We start from the raw sequence: 22,549 nt of genomic DNA, 5'->3' as shown, positions 1-22,549 counted from the left end.
ATGAGCAAGAACATGCAAAAAGATTGCAACTTGTTCGTCAATAAGCATGGTCTTTGTTGGTTTCAATCCTCCTAAACTTTCTAACATTCCTCATAGTTTGAAAAATGCTTCCCTACTCATCCTAAGTAGTGAAACACATGCCTCATCATTATCATACAAAATCTGTCTCCCATAACTCGTTTGACATAAAAGTCAATAGAATAGTATCTAATTTTTGGTCTATAACTATGAAAAGATGCCACCAATGTCATCGAAAGTAAAAAACTACTTATATTAGTATACATCTTTAAGAATAAAGTCTAAGCAGTTGCAATTCTCTTTCTTCTTTCACCCATTCTAGTCAAACTTAAACGAGACATAACTGTAATAAAATATCATATATCATAAAAGTGTTTTTAGATTTTTTAACACAATTTTGAGATAATAACAACTCCTTGTATAATCTTTTATCTTTTAAAAATTTGAACTTTATATAAAATTAGAGCAAATTACACTTTTGGTCCTATGACTATAGGGGGCATGCTAATTTTGGTCCATGACTTTTAAAACTTACAATTTAGTCCTTTAACTATGATTTTTTTAGCAGATTTGGTCCTTCCGGCCAAATCACCGGCGAAATTTGGCCGGAAAAATATAAACTATTTTTAATTATTTAATTATGGAGGCAAATTGGTCATTTTAGCTCTCCCTTCTTCTTTCTTCTTGCAAAGAGTTGCAGCAACGGCCTGGCCGATTGAATTACACTACCTCTAATCCCACCAATCTAACAATCGCAAGCTTTGAAAGTTGAAACATATTTAGCATTTCATCTTTCATTGAAAACCACAGTAAAAAAATAAAAAATAAAAAAAAAAAGAGGAAAATAAAATTAAAATCACACGGCTTCTCAGCAAATCTCAGCACATATCGCAGTTGTCCTCTTCCGCCTGCCTCGCCGTCGCCGTCGTCATGGACAACATTGAAACGGTGAAGATCTTTTCATAGTGTTTCGCAGAAGGAAAAAACGGTGAAGACCTCTATGAACGTTTTTTATGCTCTGGTTGACCACGGGAGAATTCCAGAACCTCTGTGATTTGAAGCTTCGTCTTGGTGTTTTTGATGCTCTGGGTGACCATGGGAGAATTCTTCCTCTATGAATGGCGGCGATGGCAACTTCACGGTGAATTCTTCCTCCGTGAACGAATCCGAAAGAATCAGTGTATAATTTCATTAATCTGTGATGATTTACCATTAACATGGGTTTGGCCGGTGATTCGAAGATATGGATTGTTGTTTCCTTCGCAAATCAGTCGGCGAGTAGGTTGAATGGAGAAGGAGGTTGTTTGAAATGACTAATTTGCCCCTCTGATTAAATAGTTAAAAATGGTTTGAGTTTTTCCGGTAACATTTGGCCGGAGATTTGGCCGGCAGGACCAAATGTGTTAAAAATTGCATAGTTACGGGACTAAATTGTTAATTTTTAAAGTTAAGTACTGAAATTAACACGCCCCCTATAGTCATAGGACCAAAAATGTAATTTTCTCTATAAAATTATAATCAATCAAGCATAAGCAAAAACAAGTTCTAGTTGTTAAAGGAAGACGAAGTTTAATTCTGAGAAAGGAACAAATATCATACATATTTTGAAGAGTTGCTACATATAAAGAATGCAAAATTTGAAAAGTTGTGAATATAAATAATTCAAAGGAACATACACGAAGACACGAAGTAGCTGTACATAAACAATGCATATAAAGAATGCAATTATAAATTTGACGCCATTCATAATGCAAATTATAGTTATTGCACATAAAATAATAAACAATGCAAATTTTCATTCATTATTATATAGATTCATCCGCTATTATAATCAAAATTAACAAACATACAATTGACGCCATTCAATATTAATAGATTCATTCGCTATTATAAACAAACACACCACCCACGCTATATACACATCAAATTTAAATACTTGAGAGTTTTGAGAAAACATACTTAATTAAGTTTGACCTAGAATGATTATTGTTCAGGAATAACGTTCTCTCTCTGTTATTTTAGATTAAAAAAGAATGTGTAATTTTGTCTTAGCATTATTTTTTTTTTTCAACCTAAAATACACGGAATTAAAATCTCAAGAGGCATGAGATTCTAATCTAATTCTATAAAAGTGAGGGAATTACAATTTTATGGAATTGTAATTTTTTCCGATTAAACTAAGAAATTTAGTGACCTTTAAAATTAACTATGAATGAAATTTAAATTTTCTCCAACATCCCTATAAAAATAATTTTCTCCAACGCCCCTACAAAAATTAGGAGTATAAAATGAGAAAAAATATTTTCCAACCTAAAACTGGAAAACTGGCTATTTACTGACACTGTGTGTCTGCGTAGAAAAGATATTCATAGCATAGTGGAGTCGAGCTGAAACACCAACTGACCAAAGGGTAGAAGAGGAATATGGTGAGCAAAACGGAGGAAGAAAAATTGACCAGATTGGAGAGCCAAGTGGACAACGGCGGTGGCGGCGCGTGGGACTATCTATGCCTCGTCCGCAAGCTAAAACTCCGCCGCTCCGATAAGGTCTTGAAGCATGGCCTCTCCCTCCTCAACGATTCCAAAACTCGATCTGGTCTTGGAGCTGAAGGTAGCCAACTCATCCAAAAATTGATTTAAAAAAAAACTTATTTATTTCTGGAAAAGCAAATTGTTATTACTGGTGGGTGATTTCTTGCTCGTAGCTCCTAAATTGGAATTTCGGTGTCAAAAAAATTGAGATTTTTGGACTTGGGTGAATTTCATATCATTGATTGATTGATTGATGATTAGTAATTGGTGGAAGCATAATCTGTGTTTTCAATTAAATATGACTAAAAAGAATAAGCACACCCCATTGTTTGCTTCTCGCTAGTTTAATTGTTTCCTTGTTGTAATCTGATTTTTGCTCTGGTTATTACGTAATAATTAAAATAAAGCATGCAGTTTTAGTAGTCTGACTAAAGTAAAAGGAGAATGATAGCTACTCTTATTTGATGTGTATGTGTATGGTTCGGTTAACTAGGCTGGATTAAAGTTATTTTTAATTCAGTTTGTCATAATGTTAAGTTTGGTATTAGTATATAATTATATATTTAGAAACTACATTAAAAGTACTATTAAACAAAAAAATCAAATTTAAAAATAATTAACAAATACTTAAAAAAATAAGCAAAAGAAGAAATAGTTGATTTGATCAATGAAGTAAACATGACAGGTAAAATGGAACAATGAAGTATAATTTAATTTGGTCAGTGATTTTCTTTTTACTATTAATATTAGTACAAAAGTGAATAAAAAAAAAGGATATCCAAGTGCTAAACTGGGTGGAATTGTGATTCTGGTCAAATGGGCCTACCAAATGAATGAAAGGAATTAGAGGGCGGAAATTGTGACAATTCTTGCATACCAACAAATGGGCATTAAATTTTGCAATTAAACCTATATTATATATATGGCAGTATATTTCAGATGAGTTGGGGAGTGACATAGTTACTCAATACAAGAGTTAATATCCAACTTGTATTTTCCATGACCTGCATTTCAGCATTTTCTTTTACTTTTTTGTTTACTCCTAAAAATGGCATTTTATTACCACACGTCATACTTTTACTGGATGGAACTTCACATTGATTATTTTTCTACTACATTATAAATGATGCAGAATGGACCTTATATGAGCAGGTGGCGGTTGCTGCTATGGACTGCCAATGTCTTGATGTGGCAAAGGTTGTGATATTCTCTTATCTATCTAGTACTTCAATATGTGGTATTCTGGCATCTGAATCATAATCATGAATGCAGTGGGATACTAATATACTATTAATCAGAAGGAATATACCTTCTCCCTGTGGATGAAATAGATGACAGCAGCAAACTTAAAAGTGGCATTGATGACTTAATTAATGGACTTTAAGTTCAGTTCTATATTGATTTTTTGCATAGATTTATAAACTTAGTCCTTATGGATGGTCTTTTTGGGTGTGTGTGCGCATGTGTGTGTTTGAATAAAAGTAGTGAAATGAATAATCTAGTATTTTGAGCTCACAAAAATTAATAATGTAGTATTGAACTATTGCTGTAATAATTTTGTATCTTATATGACGTAGTTTTAATCCACAAATTAAAGCTATTTCCAGCTTCTAGTTGCCAAAAGGGAGACATTAGACTGCAGATTAAATATGAGAAGTCCATGATTTAGATCCATTATCATTTTTGCAATCTTAAAAAGCATCAAAACACATAAATAGTTGAAGTCAACAAACTACAAGCTTAAAGCATAGTAATTAATTAGATCAGAACTTAAATGCTTAATCAAATTCCTAGTTTTATCAACTGAGAATCACACTCAAAAAAGAAAGACCGATATGGCGATATGCTAGTACAAGATATTTTCAAAGCCCTCATGATCCACAATGAACTCTAGTCATAAAGCTACCATATAGGCAAATGGCATCACACCAAGATAGTATCCACAAAGGCTTGAGCAAATAATGAACATAAATATGATCTTCTTGAAATGAAAAATCTCTTTTAGGCAGCAATCATGTGGAAGAAACTTTACATTTTTTATTTGCCCTTTCAGTAAAAGTTAAGAAAAAAAATAGATAATCTAGAGTAAATTGTGTTTGTGAAAGTACATTATTGGTAGCTAGAAAAACACCCATCAAAGCTTGACCATCAATTTTCAATTTTCTCATATAATCATATGAACCTTTTATTTTCTTTGAAATACTATTATACATAAAAATCTTCAAAAAATGCAAATAATATTTTTGTCATTTAATATTAAAAATGGAGTGCTAACGTCAATGCCCTTTTCTGTTGGTTATCAAGATGAGCTAGTCTAATGCACATGATTGGTGCATAATTTTAAGATATTGTACTGTAAGTCAAATTATTGTTCTTTTCTCTTGTGAACAGAAGAACTCTATACATATTTTCTGTTATTCTCATACTAAGGAACATACATATTTATACAAGAAGCTATACACTAACTAAGGTAAGGATTGGAACCCAATCCCTGAGAATATGCACATTAGTCCCTAATATCATGCTAAATATATTCCTACCATTTATAATGTCTAACATCTCACCATGTATGAAGGTCTCTTTCATTGTTAGTTATCTTTCTTTCTGAGCTTGTGTTCATGTGCTACTGGATTAATGACTTATGATTTTAATTATGTTAATATAATGTAGTTTATTTTTTGTATGCTCCTGCAGGACTGTATTAAGGTTTTGCAGAAAAAGTTTCCAGGGAGCAAAAGGGTTGGTAAGTAGTATTTTATTGCCTCAATGAACATATGTAAAAAGTTAACCTCACTACCTTGCAGTTTTCCTTGCATGACCATGGGCATCCAGCTGTAGAAAATTAGAAATATAAACTATTGAAATATGGAAGGAAATTTTATCCAAAAGAGAGAAGATATTGATGTAAAACAATGCTTCAATTTATGTAAATATAGTGTTCAACAAAGGGTTGCACAAGTGATCATGAACACTATTCAGCTGTGGTACTTGCTTTTTGGGCAGTAGTGATAGAAAGAGAATCTAGTCATTGAAAACTTTTGTCTAGTCTTAATGCAAGTAATTTCATCAAATATTGGTGGTTGTGTTTTCGTTCTGCTATGGATAACTGGGTGGGCTCTTTAAAAATGTAATTGGCTTGCCTAGGTGGTTCACATGGCCCCTATAAAGGTTGGGTTACTAGGATAAACTCTTGCTTTGTCCTCTAAAGGTCATAAGTATGTCTGTGTTATGATATTGATTTGTTGTATTGTTGTACAAGGTAAATTAGTATGTTCTCTGCAGATAAAAAATAGTGCAGTTCTTGAGGCATACAGTATATTCCAATGTTGATATGGGTGGCTTGTCAATGGTAGTAACCTTTCATGTATTGATCTAGTGGGGGGTTTCATTGATATGGACCTTTGAACACCTTTACTCAATTGTAATAACTTAGTTTCCTATTTATCTTTGTATCTGTTAACATTTTCATGCATCAATATGGTCAACCTTTGTAAAAATGCCATTATTATGGTATTTACTCCATGTTTTTTACTTTTCAAAAATATTTAGCTGTTCAACAATGTTCGATGCATATGTAGTTTGTGGACATACTTTGGCCTTATGACTGAAGGAAGGGTTTGCATTACTTTTTACTTGTATGAAACAATGTTGGCTTATTGTACTTGTTTCATGGTTTTCTCAGGTAGGCTAGAAGCAATGTTACTTGAAGCCAAGGGATTATGGGCAGAAGCAGGAAAAGCTTACTCAAGCTTACTGGAGGAAAATCCATCTGATCAGGTAGAAGTTGAACTTAGATATCTGTTCAATTCTATTGATTTCTGTTATGTTCAGTTGGGACTACATAGTTTCTTCTACAGGAAGGAAAAATAAAGGAGTATTGATATAATTTGTCTCCCAATAGTGAAGGTCTTTGGTAGTTTATTGGATATATGAGTTGCTTTTGCTTTATTTTGTTAGTGTTGAAATGTAGAAAACCCTGTAGTAATTGTCATAACCCTAGCCCATTATGTGGCCCATAGTGTGCTTATGTAAGCATGTGTATAAGTATTAGAGTGTAGACATTATAATTTATAACACAATTGATATAACCAATATACTTCTGTTTTCTATGATTCTCATATATTAGCATCCACCTCATGCATGGGTGGTGACTATTCACTACCTTCCAAACCTTTAATCCTTCCATTTCAACATGGTAAATTTTAGGGAAAAAAATCTGTTGTCTTATATTTTACATGTCACTGCTGGAAACACTATTCAGTGGCCGTGTCTTCTTCTTCTTCTTGATAACTTGCCTTGTTGTCACAACCTTGGTGTGTGAGTCCCAAGAAGAGATGCCCCCTGCATTGTGACTCCACATGTTTCCATCCGACATGTTCCTTTCAATTTTTTATGTTGTTTTCCTCTCTAGTGATCCAATCACTTCACCGCTGGCACCATTGGGATTCCTCTCTTGCAAGTGACTCTAAACCTGAAGTTTGGTGTTGATCCACCGCCTCACTTTTCAGTCTTTTTAGCTCCTACTGGTGAAGTTTGTAGGTTTTCCAACTATAATAACTTTTGTATGTCCCCCAATTGCCATCCTCCTTGAACATTAGCTTTGATTTTGGTATTGCTGTGTTTATTTCCTGAGGCTATTTTGTTCCAGCACTGCACTATTCAGTTTTGATATGCTGTGTTTATTTTCTAAGGGTGTTCAGTCCATCACAACCGTGTTTTTTTTGCAAGGCCATTTGGTCTTGGTATGCTGTTGGTTCCAATGGCTTTTGGTTCCAGCACTGCTGTATTTATTTCCCAAGGCCATTGGCTCTTGTGCCATGTTTATTTTTAGATGATGCTCGCATCTGGCACTACAGTGTTTATTTCTGGAGTCAATTCAATTATGACTATATCGTGATTATTTTCAAGTTCCAAGGGGGAATGTTGGTTATGCTGATTTTCTGGCCACAGTTTTGTTAAATTTTCAACCTTAGAACATCTATATGGTCTAGCTTGAGGGAGAGTGTTGTACATATAAAACCCTAGCATAACCCTATTATAGCACTAGCCCATTATGCATAGCATACCTAATTACCTATATAAACATGCGGATCAGTATCAAAATGTATACATTGTAACATAATTAATATAATCATTATACTCTTACATTCTTTGTTTTTTATATATTAGCTTTTGCCTCACTTGTGAGTGATGGCTATTAGTTACCTGTCAAACCTTCAATTTCTCAATTTCAGTAAGTGGAATAGTAGATGCACTAAATGTAGCTATGCCATTATTTTTCCATGTAAGAAATTCTGAATAGTTCTTCATTTCAATTGGAAAATACAAGCCCTAATTTATACAAAGAAGAAGATTGATTATAGGGAAGAGAATCCTATAATCAGGGAATGTAAATAAAAAGAATCACTAAACTAGGAAAGAATAAAATCATATCACTAATTACAGATCCTAAGAATATATGCATATCAATCAAATATTTTCACATATCAATTCTAATATTTCCACACTCCCCCTCAAGCTGAGTTGTATATATTATACAAGCCCAGCTTGGAATTGAATTCTTCAAAGCTCCTTCTAGGTAGAGCCTTCGTAAGGATGTCGGCAATCTGTTTCTTTGTAGGAATGTAGTTGAGTTCAATGATCCTCGAATTCACCTTCTCATAAATGAAGTGCCTGTCTATTTCAACGTGCTTTGTTCTATCGTGATGAACCGGGTTCTTAGCAATGCTGATGGCAGCTTGACTATCACTGTACAATTTGAAAGATGTAGGAGCTTCAATTTTCAACTCATTCAACAATCTTTTAATCCACATCCCCTCACATATACCTAATGCCAGTGCACGGTATTCTGATTCTGCACTACTCCGAGAGACAACTGACTGTTTTTTGCTGCGCCAAGTGACTAGATTTCCCCATACATAGGTACAGTAACCACTAATCGATCGTCTATCAGTCAACTCTCCCGCCCAACTAGAATCCATGTAAACTTCTAGGTCTCGGTTGTCATGTTTTCTGAAGTGCAAACCAAGACCTGGTGTCATTTTGAGATACCTTAGAATACGATAAACAGCTTCCAAATGCTCCTCATTAGGGTTATGCATATGTTGACTTACAACACTAACAGAGAAAGCAATATCAGGTCTAGTGTGGGAGAGATAAATTAGTTTTCCCACTAATCTTTGATAACTCCCCCTCTCTACTGGAATTGGTTCCCCACTCCGATTTGTTTTTAAGTTAGGGTCCATTGGAGTATCTGCTGGCTTACTTCCAAGCATTCCAGTTTTGTTTAGAACTAGGATGTACTTTCGTTGAGATATAACAATCCCTTCCTTAGATCGAGCTACCTCCATCCCAAGAAAGTATTTGAGGAATCCTAGATCTTTGATCTCAAATTCTGATGCAAGAAACTTCTTGAGGTTTGAAATCTCACCTGAATCATCTCCAGTTAGGATTATGTCATCCACATAGACAATGAGAATTGCTAGCTTTCCTGTTGAAGAGATTTTAACAAACAGGGTATGATCAGCTTGACACTGAGTGTATCCAAATTTTACAATTGACTTTGCAAACCTATCAAACCATGCCCGAGGTGATTGTTTCAAGCCATAGAGAGATTTTTTTAGTTTGCATACCAGTCGTCCATTGGAGTTCTTTTTCAAACCTGGTGGAATTTCCATATAAACTTCTTCTTCCAATTCTCCATTTAAGAATGCATTTTTTACATCCAGCTGATATAAAGGCCAATCACAATTCACAGCAAGTGATAACAGAACTCTTACTGTATTGAGTTTGGCAACAGGAGCAAAGGTCTCTTGATAGTCAACACCATATGATTGAGTGAACCCCTTGGCAACCAACCGAGCCTTGAATCTGTTGATACTCCCATCTGAATTATACTTGACAGTGAAAATCCACTTACATCCAACTGCATGTTTTCCTTGAGGTAAATCAACAAGACGCCATGTACCATTCTTCTCAAGAGCATTTATTTCCTCATTGACAGCAACCTTCCATTTGGGATCTCTTAGTGCCTCGTAGATGTTTGTGGGAATCTGGACAAGATCAAGAGAGGCAACAAAGGCTCTATACATAGGAGTTAATTTCCCATAAGCAACATACCTTTCTATTGGGTGACTAGTGCATGTTCTAACACCCTTTCGTTGAGCAATAGGCAAATCAAGATCATCAATAGCAGTAGATACCAACTCATGGGTCATAGAGTCCTTACCTTCATGATTTTCAAGGTCAAGTAAGCTCGAATGTGTGTTTGAACAGTCCTGGCTTTGCATGTTAGCCTCTATATTTTGAAGTTTTCTCCTTCTATAAACACGGAGTTCTGGTGCTTGAGGAGGTGAATTTGGTAGAGTGTTTTCTGAGGATGGATGGTTGTTTATTAGAGGCGAAGATGGGTTGATTGTAGGAAGAGAGGATGGCGGGTGATTGACCATGTTTTCTGGAGTCACATCTGATGAAAGAGGTAATAGAGAATTGGATGATGTAGGTGATAAATCAGGTTGAGTTGGAGTAGGTTGATGGTGGTATGGTAGGACATTAGGTGAGGGAAAGGTAGCCTGATTATCTTGAAGTGTTTCCCAAAGTTGATATTCGCTCAAATGCTCCCCCTGAATACCAGATTTGGGAAAGAATGATTGGTGTTCAAAAAAAGTGACATCCAAAGTATGATAAACTCTTTTTGTGACTGGAGAGTAACATTTGTACCCCTTTTGAGTATTAGAATACCCAATGAAGATGCATCTGTGTGATTTGGTGTCAAGTTTTGTTCTTTTGTGATCATAGATATGGACAAAAGCAGTACAACCAAAAATTTTGAGTGGCAATTCCGAGGAAAAAACTGAGAGGTGAGGGAATGCTTGTAATAACAAAGATCGTGGTGTCTTGAACTTTAAGACACTACTAGGCATACGGTTTATGAGGTAAGTGGCAGTAAGTACAGCTTCCCCGCAAAAGTGTTTAGGCACATGATTTGAAAACATGATGGACCGAGAGACTTCAAGGAGATGCCTATTTTTTCTCTCAGCCACTCCATTTTGCTGAGGGGTGTTGACACAGGAACTAATATGGGCAATTCCCTGATCTAACAAGTATGGACCAAGAATTGAGTTGTAGTATTCTGTCCCATTATCAGTTTTCAAAACTTTGACTTTTTGTTTGAACTGATTTTGAATCATGGAATGAAAAGCTTTAAAAATTGATGCAGTTTCTGATTTTTCTTTCATGAGGAAAGTCCATGTGGTCCTAGTGTGGTCATCAATGAAGGATACAAACCATCTAGAACCATTAACATTTTTCACCCTTGAAGGCCCCCAAATGTCACTATGTATCAACGAAAAAGGTTGAGAAGGTTTGTAAGGATTGCTTGAATAAATGCTTCGAGTATGTTTTGCAAGTTGACACACTTCGCAATGAAAAAACTTGGGTTTTTTATTGATAAATAAACCAGGAAACAGTTTTTCAAGATAAACAAAATTTGGATGTCCAAGGCGAAAATGCCACAACATGACTAGACTCTCATTGGAGACAGAAACAGAATTGAAACCATAATTTGACTTGGGGAAATGTTTATTTTCAGGAGTGTTTTTGAGAATATAGAGACCATCGCAAATTTCAGCACTGCCAATCACCTTTTCCGAGCCCACAACCTGAAATTCACAAAGCTTAGGATAGAATTTAGTTACACACTTCATGTCTCTAGTGAGTTTACTGATGGAAAGAAGGTTGCAACGTAATTTAGGAACAAAGAGAACAGATGAAAGAAAAAGTTCATCAGTTAATTTGACAGATCCTGTTCCTATCACGTTAGAGAGGGATCCATCAGCAATTCTGATCGTGGTGGGATTGGTACAAGGTTTGAATGTATGAAAAACCTTTACATCACCTGACATATGGTCGGATGCCCCGGAATCCACAATCCAAGGACTTGTGTTATTTGAATTTGCAGCAAATGCGTGAGAAGTGGTACCTTGATGACTCATCATACTAACATGTGCTTCAGCGGAAGGTGGGATTGACTGTTGTGCAACAGATATCTGCCCAAAAAGCTTTTGCAGCGCCTCAAGCTTAATTTTTGAGAAAGGACTGACTTCATTGGGTGATGTTTCGGAGGTTGCAGCCACATTATCGTGAGACTTGCTGGAAAATTCACGGTAAGCAAGGACTTGAGGAAGGTTAAGATGATTTGTGAAAGTCGAGTGAGAAGGATGTGATGACCCATCTAACGGTGAGGAATCAACTGGAAGGGTTTCAATAGGTTTAGACATAGTTGCTGGAGAGATTTGGTGAGGGAGGATAGAGAAGAGCTAGGGGTTTAGAGTCAGGCTTTGATACCATGTAAGAAATTCTGAATAGTTCTTCATTTCAATTGGAAAATACAAGCCCTAATTTATACAAAGAAGAAGATTGATTATAGGGAAGAGAATCCTATAATCAGGGAATGTAAATAAAAAGAATCACTAAACTAGGAAAGAATAAAATCATATCACTAATTACAGATCCTAAGAATATATGCATATCAATCAAATATTTTCACATATCAATTCTAATATTTCCACATTCCACAATATCAGTTTACTACATAATGCCATTGCCATATAATTACTACCCTAGTTGAACTAAAAATTACCAAACTAAGCCTTTTTGCACCTTTTTTTTAATCATATCTGAGTCATGAACAGGTTGTTTATAAGAGGAGGGTAGCCATGGCAAAGGCACAAGGTGACATGTTAGGGGCCATTGAGTGGCTCAATAAGTATCTTGAAATGTAAGTATTTCAAAGCATCAACCTTTAATGAGCTATAAATGTAGGTGTCTTGTTAATGGCTCATCTTCTACCCTTTTTTGTTGGCTAGATTTATGGCAGACCATGATGCGTGGAGAGAACTTGCTGAAGTATATATTTCCTTATCAATGTGAGATGTTTAAAATTATTTATTCTCCACTCTTGTGGCATTCTCTTAATTTGTGGGGTGTGTGTGTGTGTGTGTGTTTGGGGGGGAGTGGACATTAACTTTCTGCATCAATGCTGTTTCTGCCTGTTAATACATGCCTTGGTGATAGTTTATATTAGTTTTTTGCTTGTGATTCATAGGTACAAGCAAGCAGCATTCTGTTATGAGGAGCTAATCTTGTCTCATCCAATGGTTCCCCTTTATCACTTAGCCTATGCCGATGTAAGTGACTTGTTTGCAAGTTTTATGTTTTTACTGCAGATATAAAAAATTCATTACTTGATATTCGTATCATCATATGCAAGGACGGGTTCAAAGTTATCTACATAATTTGTTCTTACATTCTTTAATTGGCTTGCTCTAAGTCTCTAACTACGGGTTCATTGTCCTCGTAAGATACTGACTGTATATGACAGTGACTTCTAGTTGATGCTCTATTGAAAAGCATAGAATAGAGACATGGATGTGACATTGACTCAAGTGACCACATGCAGTTGTTAGTAATAAAAAGATTAAAGATTAGCTCTGACACAATTAAAACACGTTATACTTGTTACATTTTATAGCTATAAAAGTGAATTTTCCCATCACATTTGACTAATTATTATGTACAATTATGTAATATCATTTGCTATCAAGTCAATAACATGTGGGATTGGTTAAGTCTTATAACATGATAATCTTGCTACATGGACTTGGGTGAGGGTGTGGGCGAGTGTGTTGGGTATTATGTGTATGGATGTAGTGGTCAGATTTGTCAAACTTAAAATGGAAGGACACTGGGACACGCAAGTGGAACTCCATTTGTGACCAACAGTTATTCTAAGGATAAATTCCATAATAACTATTATATTTATTAATTTATCAAAATCCAGTAGAGTAGTAGTCAATGTTGTAATTGGAGAAGTTGCTGATCAAATTAAACAAGAAAAGAAAGAAGAAAACTGGCTGAATAAAAATGCCCAAAATCAATGTTTTTTTTAGGCCTGTTGTCTTTTTAAAGAGATCAGTGTTCCATGTTAGCTCTTTGGCAGCAAATTATTCTATGGACCCGGATCCAAAAATATACAATTTACATACTGAATGTTCACAATTTACATATTGAATGTTCACAATTTACATACTGAATGTTCACAATTCAAATTGTGAACATTCAGTATGTAAATTGTGAATTTTGGACTTGGGTCCACCTTGAAGGTCCATGGTATAACTGTTGCTCTTGGGCTAAAGTTTGTTCAATACTTTAAAAAATAAAAGGCTTCCCAACATCCCTGGAAAGATTTGACAAGGATCATACACCCACACCCTTGTTGGATCCTTTAGACAGGGGTGCTACTTGATGCTTTGGATAGCCCATGCAACAGAGATAATAATCTAGATGTGCAAAGTGTTTGTTCTTAGACATGCCTTTCTTTCTCTTCTTCCATTTCCCTATTTAACAGATTCTATGAAGATAAATTGCTCTGATATTATAAATCACTGTAGAACTTGATGTTTTCCCCTCCTTAAACGATGTAATTAAATGTTGTGTGGACTCTTTTTGGCTGAACCAGATTCTATATACGCTAGGTGGACAAGAAAATCTTCAGACAGCCAAGAAATATTATGCATCAACTGTAGACTTAACTGGTGGCAAAAATACTAGAGCCCTTTTTGGTATATGCTTGGTGAGTGCATTTCTATCTCTCAAGTGTGTTTCTTTATGCATAATTTCTTTTTATTAGATCCCAGTTTGTTTAAATCCATGTCAATTTGAGGTGTTCTTGTGATTTTCCATTGATCCAGCCTAGTCTCTGTAGAGTTTTGTTAATAAACTTCATCTAACTAGTGTTATTAAAACCAAACTGTAGATTGATCCGTGAATATTAACTTTATGTTTCTACAGAGTTTGACCGTCAAGTCATTTGTTCAACTGCAGTTTTGTAACAATATTACTTCATAGTATTTTAATATATACTTGTAATATTAAAATAATAAATGTAAGATGTAAAATATTTTTATCCCCTTCTTTCAGAAAGTAAAAAGAATTCAAGTTATATGAAGAAGCTAACAGCCTAACACTAAACACAACTTGCCTTTTTTCTCCTTTATTCCCACCCCCTCCCCATATCTTAGTTTTCTTTATGTTTCTTTCCCCAAAACCCTACCAATAGGACTTGATTTTTCCAAAGCAGCAACCATAACCCACTTCCTATTGACAGTTTTCATGCCAAACCTTTCTTTCATTGATGTCCTTTACTATTTTCTCCATTTTCTAGTTCCCTTTTCCTTTTCTTTTAGTATTATATATTTATATTCCCCTGCTTCTTTCTTTGAGATTTAAAAATAAAGACCAAAATGCATGGTCATAGATGGAGATCACGAAAGGGTGTTTGATTTGTGCAGAATCAGTGAATTCTTCTTCTTGAGTTATCCCATGGCTTAGATGGCCATTTTATTCACTTTTGGCATTTAATTAAATAAAATATTATTTTATGTAACCTCTTGCCAAGCATGAACCATGGGTTTTAGCAGTTATTAAAATGAAGTGCTATTTTCTTTATATTGTGGTTTGAATACAAATAAGGGATTTCATTTCAGGGTACTTGGTTGTACAGTTTTTAAAATTAACCACTGCACAGGTGAAGCACGGTTGAGTGTGGGTTTAATGACCAAACACGGGCGGGCTACTTGAAATCCTAATACCGAATTGTATATATTATTACAGTGTACGTCTGCCATTGGGCAGCTGGCAAAAGGGCGAAACAAGGAGGATAAAGAGAGTTCAGAGCTACAGTCTTTGTCGGCAATGGCCCTGGAAAAAGATTATAAGCTGAGAGCTCCACAGAAAATCTCTCTGCTTGCTTCAACTCTAAGAAGCTTGAAGCTATAACCGTTTAATTTGTTGTATACCACTTGGAATTGGAAGCTGCAAAAAAGTGAAGTGAAGCCCCAAACCACTTAACGACTGATTCTTGTTCTTCCGCTGCTTCAACTACTACAGGCAAGGATGCATTTCCTCATTTGTGATCTTCGTATGAAAATTATTATATATTTTGCAGTTTCGTTTCCCAGAATCCCAGTATTTTAAATGCTCTATAGCATCGTTTAATTTATTGCTGACTATATCATCTATTATATTAACTTTGCCAAACACCAAATATTTGTTTGTGGGAGACTAAATTGGGAAAGTTATATATATATATATATATATATATATATATATATATATATATATATATATATATATATTTGTTTTGTCTAGGCTGCTACTGTATTGGATTAATAATGATAATACTTTACATGTTTGATTTTGTATCATATTAGAGCAAGGGTTTTAAGTAAAAAAAATTATGGTGTCATGTTGGGATGCTCATGACGTGTAAAATGTTATAATATATTGAGCTTATTGTTCAAGCAAATTTCTTATTTCAAATAATAAATTGCATACTTATAACTTTGAATTAGCCAATATGTACTTCGTATTTTAAATTGGCTCATGCAAGCATAGTGTAAAGTATAGCAATGCATTCTCCTCCAAGGTATATATGGATCAGGGTCTACATAGTATTATGGCCTTGAATTGAAATGACGACGTACAGAATTTCATAGCACAAAATACAAAAAATCATAACACAAGACATAGCAATAACATTATGGACTTTGGATTGAAACGACAAGGTACATAATTTATACTCGTAAGCTAAGGTACAAAATTTTATAATACAAGACACAAAAATTATAACACAAAATCCTAAACCCTCAATCCTAATTTGATTTAGGTACATAATTTGTGTTCATAGGCGCAGAATTTCACCGCACAAGACACAAAAATTCATGACACAAGATGCATAAATTCATAACATATTCTTAAGGTACATAATTTCATGCCACATGACACAAAAAGGCACAACACAACACATATACATGAACCAGGATCATAGTATAGTGTGAATCCTAGTCCATTGTATAAGGATTACCATATAGTCTGTCGAGCATGGCGTGGGAAACTTTTAGAATTGGTCCATTGTATAAGGATTGCCACATGCTCTGTCGAGCGGGGCGTGGGGGACTTTTAGGGTTGATTCAATTTTTTGGGAGAATAAGAATAGCAATGCATTGTTGGGTATTAGACTATCTGTACCCTTATCAAGTTTCAAGCATAGCATGTTATATATATATATATATATATATATATATATATATATATATATATATATATATATATTAGAAAATGACTTTTTTAATCCTTGAATTATAGCATAATGATTGACTCAATCCTTAAATTGTTCATATGATCACTTTTTATTATTCAATTGTTATTTATGTGACTCTTTTCACCACACAGCTAGATGAAATCATTAAGATGTTTCATAACGTTTAAAATAGGATAGATAGCTTTATAATTTCTCAATCTTTATTTCCTCTTTCAAAATATTAGATATTTATTAGAGTAGTTAGACTACATTAGTTTGTTAGACTGTAGTTAGAGTCTTCAGCATTATTTCTAGTTGTTCCACCTATTGTGGTGCTGAGCTTTACTATATAAGCATGTACAAGTTTTCTCATATTACATAGAACTCTGAATATTATTTCATCATTTGGTATCAGCCTAACATCGGTCCCTTTGCCAATCAAAATGAAACCAACCCCCCAGCAGCCGACACCACCTCCACCCCTATCGACTCTTCCAATCAGGTTGTTGCGCATTCCAATCGCCGGACTTCCACCATGCTACAGTAGGCACACCACTATGTGTCTATTAAGCTGACAGCCAAGAACTATCTGTTCTGGCGAGCACAGCTAGTTCCATTTTTGAGAGGCCAGAACTTGTATGGCTTCGTCGATGGTACTAACCCCTGCCCACCGGAGCTTCTTAGCGCCTCGACGTCCTCAGCTTCTCCGACTATAAACCCACTTCACGCCGACTAGATACAGCAAGATCAATCGATCTTGAGTATGCTGATCTCGTCTCTCGCAGAAGAGGTCCTTTACCTGGCAATCGGTCACTGCACCGCCAGAGGAGTTTGGGTCGCGATAGAAACGGCTTTGGGGTCTACTTCTCGATCTCGCACGCTAAGCCTCTTGACGCAGTTACAGGGTCATATAAAGGGGACTCCTCGACGTCAGAATACCTAGAACGTGCCCAAATCCTTATGGAGCAGCTTGCTCAGGCTGGTCGTTCGATAGGCTTAGACGAGCAGAACTTGCATGTTTTCAGAGGATTGCGATCGGAATTCCGATCGCTGATGGCGTCACTTACGACCAAAAGTGCACCTCTAACAATTCCAGAGGTTGCGGACCTTCTCAACACTCACAATTACCTCTTCCGGAAAGAGGCTGCCCCAGCTACTCATCTACCGGCTGCCATGATCGCACAGCAAGCTCCGCAGCATCCCAGGAATGCTCACGACGGCGGTCGTGCCCGTGGCCCCACAGAGGCCAATGGGGGAAGGGTCAGCGCGGTCGTGGTGTTGTCTGGTGCCAGATTTGTGACATACCAGGCCACACCGCCCTAACATGCTACCGTCGGTTTGAAGACCACGGTGGTCATCGTCACGCCCCTGGAGTCCATACTACTCAGCCACAAGCGCACGTAGCACACATGCCGCATCAGAATGATCACACTTCGGCTCCTTTTTCTAATGTTTGGCTGCCTGACACAGGAGCCAATACTCGTGCAACACCGAACGTAGATGACCTGGTTGGTGTGGAACAGTACTCAGGAGGTGAGACACTACAAGTCGGAGATGGCTCAGGTTTGGTTATACAAAATACCGGTTCAGTTTCCTTAAATTCCATGTCTCGGTCTCTGTTTCTAAAACACGTATTACTTGTTCTTGAATTACGTGCATCCCTATTATCTGTCCAAAAGTTTACATAAGATAATGATGTGTATTTTGAATTTCACCCTAGCTATTTTGTTGTGAAAGACCGTACCACTCAATAGACTCTACTTAGGGGTCCAAGCAAGGGCAGGATGTACACATTAAATCTTTCCAATCCAGTTGCATTCTTGTCAACTAAAGCGTCTCCGAAGACTTGACATGAACATCTCGGTCACCCACATTCTCGTGTTCTAAGGTAGGTTTTGTGTACCTGTACAGTCGTAGGATCATTTAGTTCTTTAAATAATCTATGTACACTGTGTCAAATGGGCAAGTCTGCGCGCTTCCCGTTGTCACGAATTGAAAAATCAAGTCACTCAGTCCTAGATTTAATATTTCCTGATATTTGGGGACCCTCTCATGTACCAACAGTCGATGGTCATAAATACTTCGTACTGTTCGTAGATGACTTTTCTAGCTTTATGTGGATTTATCCGATGCAACTCAAATCCGATATTTACCACATATTCAATAGGTTTCGTACATTAGTGAAAAAACAATTCTCTCGTCCGATAAAATGTGTATAATCGGACATGGGGGGTGAGTACCTTAAGTTAAGTTCGGTTTTTGTCGCCGCTGGTTTATTACACAAGAATCCCGCCTTCATACACACGAACAAAATGGACGTGTGGAGCGCAGGAATTGTCACGTCGTCGAAACAGGTCTAGCCCTGTTAGCCCATGGTCAAGTTGTAACACCCCTAATTTTTAAAACATTTAAAGCTTATGAAATCAAAGTAAATCTATTATTAATCATCCAAACAGAGTATAAACTAATCATAAGAGTCGGGGTGCTATGCCACATCTAAGCTGGAGAACTTAAATGCACAGGCTATACTAACTAACCAAACATAAATCCATAATTGAGTACAAACGAGGCGCGCAGGCCGTCTAACTGAATCCAAGACTATCTAGACTAGGTTCGGGGGATCCAACTAGCGTACTCCAAGCTACTAATCTGTTCCTGAAAAACAAGCGGTGTAACAACCGTCAGCGAATAATGCTGGTATCCCACTCCAACGCGTTAAGTACAATATAGGTAGATATAAGAAATCATTTTGAAACTGAAATACATATATACTTACGAGACTCTGGTTTAAATCCAAGATCAAGACTCAAGATACATTAACAGACTCAACAGTATAGAATAATCATAAAGACTAACATGCGTCCTAAGAACATGTTGCGAGACATAACAGACAAATAGGCATATAAATAGCAAATAGAGACAACAAAGGCATTCAAGACAATCAGTTAGCAAGTAATCAACAAAGCACACAATCCATCTTCCAACCTTATACCAAGTTCCAACCTTGTAGCTCCCCTCCGTCCTTATATCAGTTCCAACCTATACCTCCAGGCCACCCTTATATCGCCTCCCCTTATTCCTCCGGGCAACTACATGCCTCCACCGACAAACCACCTATCAACCACCAACATATCAAGATGGTGCCGCAGTGCCATTCACATGATCAGCACCTCTAGTGCCAATATCAAGGGGTCAGCGCATATAGCCCCGACATGACACCGCAACACTTATAACCTGACCCATACTCAACGGCAAGCTAGTCGAAGGTGGGTTTGTGCCTTTAGCACAGTAACCGCTAGGCCAGTACCTTTAGTACAATGACAGGGCATAAGTGGTGTCAACCGCCAAAAATTCATTTCCACCAATTACAATCTCATCATCATCATCATCATTCACACTGGTCATTGCGCAATGACCACGATACTCATCATCATTCAATCAATCAACACATAATCAATCAATAACAATCAAGACATAACCACAACGACACGTACTACACATAAATTCCTAGAACGGTATTCAAAACATCAAATGAGACTCATACACGACAAACGGGACACAGAGAAACATCAAACGGGAGAAAACATCACGATCCGTGACCGGTTTCCAGCGGGTAGGTGGCGGGTGGTCCTGCGGGTGGAGGACCACCCGCCGGCTGCCACCTACTATTTCAGCGGGTGCCCAGCGGGCAGTCGCCGGCCCGCCGGCTGCCCGCTGGAACAGTACGTGCGGGCAGCGAGTAGGTGGCGGGTACCCGTGCCCCCACCTACCCCCTACTGGTACTCAGGCAACTTTTCGGTCCCGGGGTTTCTCGTGGAACCCGAAACCATGTCCAGACACATTTAAACACATAACGACAACACCACGGATTCAATTAACGAGATTAAATCAAGAATCGTACCAAATACGTTTTAACACGATTCCTAAACATGCCAAGACTCCACATTACTCATATAACGGTTCAAGGACATCCGGAACCACAAGGGCATCAAGAAATCTATATGCAAAGTCCTAAATACAAGACCTCCGATCATGCATAGTCCCACCCAAATATACCAAGAACATCATAATACGAAATTCACGATATAAACCCTAGAGCTCTAGACATAATTAAAATACGAGATCATACATATAGTCAATAACAATATCAAGAACATCAAGATTATCAAATAAGCACAATATAAAATCCCATGCAAGGGCTCTATCAAGACTCAATCACAGAATTACACATACGATTATCAAAGGAGCCAATAAATAAGATATAGCAAGGAAAATAGGTTTTGATGAAACATGAGTTACCTCTTAGCCTTAATTATTAATCCTCCCTTGGCCATTAAGGTTCTTCTCTAAGATTTCCCTCCGATTGATCTCCCTAGGCTTGGTGGTGGGGGAATCTCTTGGGAATATTTTTGTGTGATATAACTATGGGTGGTAAGGGTTCTAATTGCTTTCTAATCCCCTGTTTATAGAATCAGGAATCCTAATCAGAATCTGAATAGTAAAGACCTACTCTCTTTATTCCTAATAGGCTTAAGACTCTAGTTTAGACAAGGGTCCACGGTCCATGGTGGACCACATTAATTAATTAAAGAGAGTCCTAACCAAATTAAATCATTTTTAATTATTATTAACGAAATTAATTAAATAATTAATCCGGGATTAAAGTTCGTAACACGGGGTGTTACACCCTCCCCCTCACAAGAAGCTTCGTCCCCGAAGCTTAGAGATCATTTTGGGGATAAAGAGTCAGAATTAATATAGTAGTACATAAGGAAAATATTATATGGGAAATATATACATATACACATATAAATGTACGGGGTTTAAGCCTAACTATTGTGCTAGCAAAATGCACCAAATAATAAGGTTATGAATATGCAACTCACATTACGTTACCTTTATGAATGTATAATAACATAACATAGAAGTCTTGCCCACGACATATTCATTGTTTAAATAATTTATAATGATTTAACATATAGGATCACAAGTTGCACCGAACATGCAAATATAATTATTTATGTACCTAAATAAGAGGCTAATATCACGGGGGTGCAGATTCGAATAGCCACATAATTATTATAAAACACATATGCATATATATCAACACAGACGAACCACATCTACGAGTGAATGCAAACATTTAATATGTAGTGTGGCATGTCGTGAGCCAAATGCCATATATACAGGATCTATACCTAATCATTGTGCTAAACAGACTATACCAAATTCTCGCGATTACAAAATAATAACAAGCATAACATGTATGATAATTAACTATTTATATGTGGAACCTGCAAGTTGGCATGCCTATATGTATACAGTCGTAATTATGCTAAATATGCAATTTCTTAAGTCTATAGGCAGAGAGTATGAATGCATGTGAACATATTTCAAATCTTAAATAATAACTAGTCCTATGGAATCACACAACACATTCAACATGTTAAACTAGTGCATAATTAACAAATAAATTCACGCACTCAACATTGTGGCATAACCAAACAATTGTCATATAAATTCAAGAAGGTCATAAATCATATAACAATTACTCGAACTAATAAAAGATCGATTTCCGATAAAATGATCTTCATGTAAGCAATTAGGAGAAAGGTTCTTGTTTCTTATAGGGTAAATAAACTTTGGGGAGACAATAGATCGAATTAGGACCTTTATTTTGCACATCATGAATAATGATGGATAATCACATAACAAGTATTTACATAAATACTAACGTTTAGCACATACGGAATATTTCACTGGGTTTCATAGACGAATACTTTATGTCTAATTCATACGCCATGAATACGCGAGGTGTTATACGGGATTTGTTCATAGCATACTAAGTATACAAGTATTG

The 22,549-nt window shown here is 36.4% G+C and overlaps 1 protein-coding gene across 3 annotated transcripts; it reads left to right on the top strand.

Moving 5' to 3' along the window:
• The first annotated feature begins 2,345 nt into the window (after window positions 1-2,345).
• LOC109180825 (ER membrane protein complex subunit 2-like) lies at window positions 2,346-21,473 on the top strand. 3 transcript variants are annotated; one of them, XM_019330538.1, is made up of 10 exons: window positions 2,346-2,628; window positions 3,682-3,746; window positions 5,244-5,296; window positions 6,236-6,326; window positions 12,242-12,327; window positions 12,416-12,475; window positions 12,655-12,736; window positions 14,068-14,181; window positions 15,222-15,687; window positions 15,736-15,915. In XM_019330538.1, the coding sequence occupies exons 1-9, from the start codon at window positions 2,442-2,444 to the stop codon at window positions 15,384-15,386; spliced, it is 903 nt and encodes a 300-aa protein (XP_019186083.1). In that variant the 5' UTR covers window positions 2,346-2,441; the 3' UTR covers window positions 15,387-15,687; window positions 15,736-15,915. The 3 variants fall into 3 exon arrangements, with proteins under 3 accessions (XP_019186083.1, XP_019186082.1, XP_019186080.1); XM_019330537.1 differs by lacking the exon at window positions 15,736-15,915 and adding an exon at window positions 21,462-21,473 and having other exon boundaries at window positions 2,347-2,628; window positions 5,244-5,292; window positions 6,232-6,326; window positions 15,222-15,599; XM_019330535.1 differs by having other exon boundaries at window positions 2,347-2,628; window positions 5,244-5,292; window positions 6,232-6,326; window positions 15,736-15,908.
• Window positions 21,474-22,549: the final 1,076 nt, after the last annotated feature.

This window comes from Ipomoea nil, unplaced genomic scaffold (assembly GCF_001879475.1).
Source record: "Ipomoea nil cultivar Tokyo-kokei standard unplaced genomic scaffold, Asagao_1.1 scaffold1034, whole genome shotgun sequence".
Lineage (NCBI taxonomy): Eukaryota > Viridiplantae > Streptophyta > Magnoliopsida > Solanales > Convolvulaceae > Ipomoea > Ipomoea nil.
Note: the sequence above shows the minus strand (reverse complement) of the source record. Positions and strands in the feature narration are given on the sequence as shown.

Excerpts from the sequence above, each read along its gene's own strand:
- LOC109180825 (XM_019330537.1), top strand. The coding sequence starts at position 2,442 with ATGGTGAGCAAAACGGAGGAAGAAAAATTGACCAGATTGGAGAGCCAA. Across the intron at positions 5,293-6,231 it reads TCCAGGGAGCAAAAGGGTTG|GTAGGCTAGAAGCAATGTTA; the intron begins GTAAGTAGTATT and ends TGGTTTTCTCAG. Across the intron at positions 12,737-14,067 it reads ATCACTTAGCCTATGCCGAT|ATTCTATATACGCTAGGTGG; the intron begins GTAAGTGACTTG and ends TGGCTGAACCAG.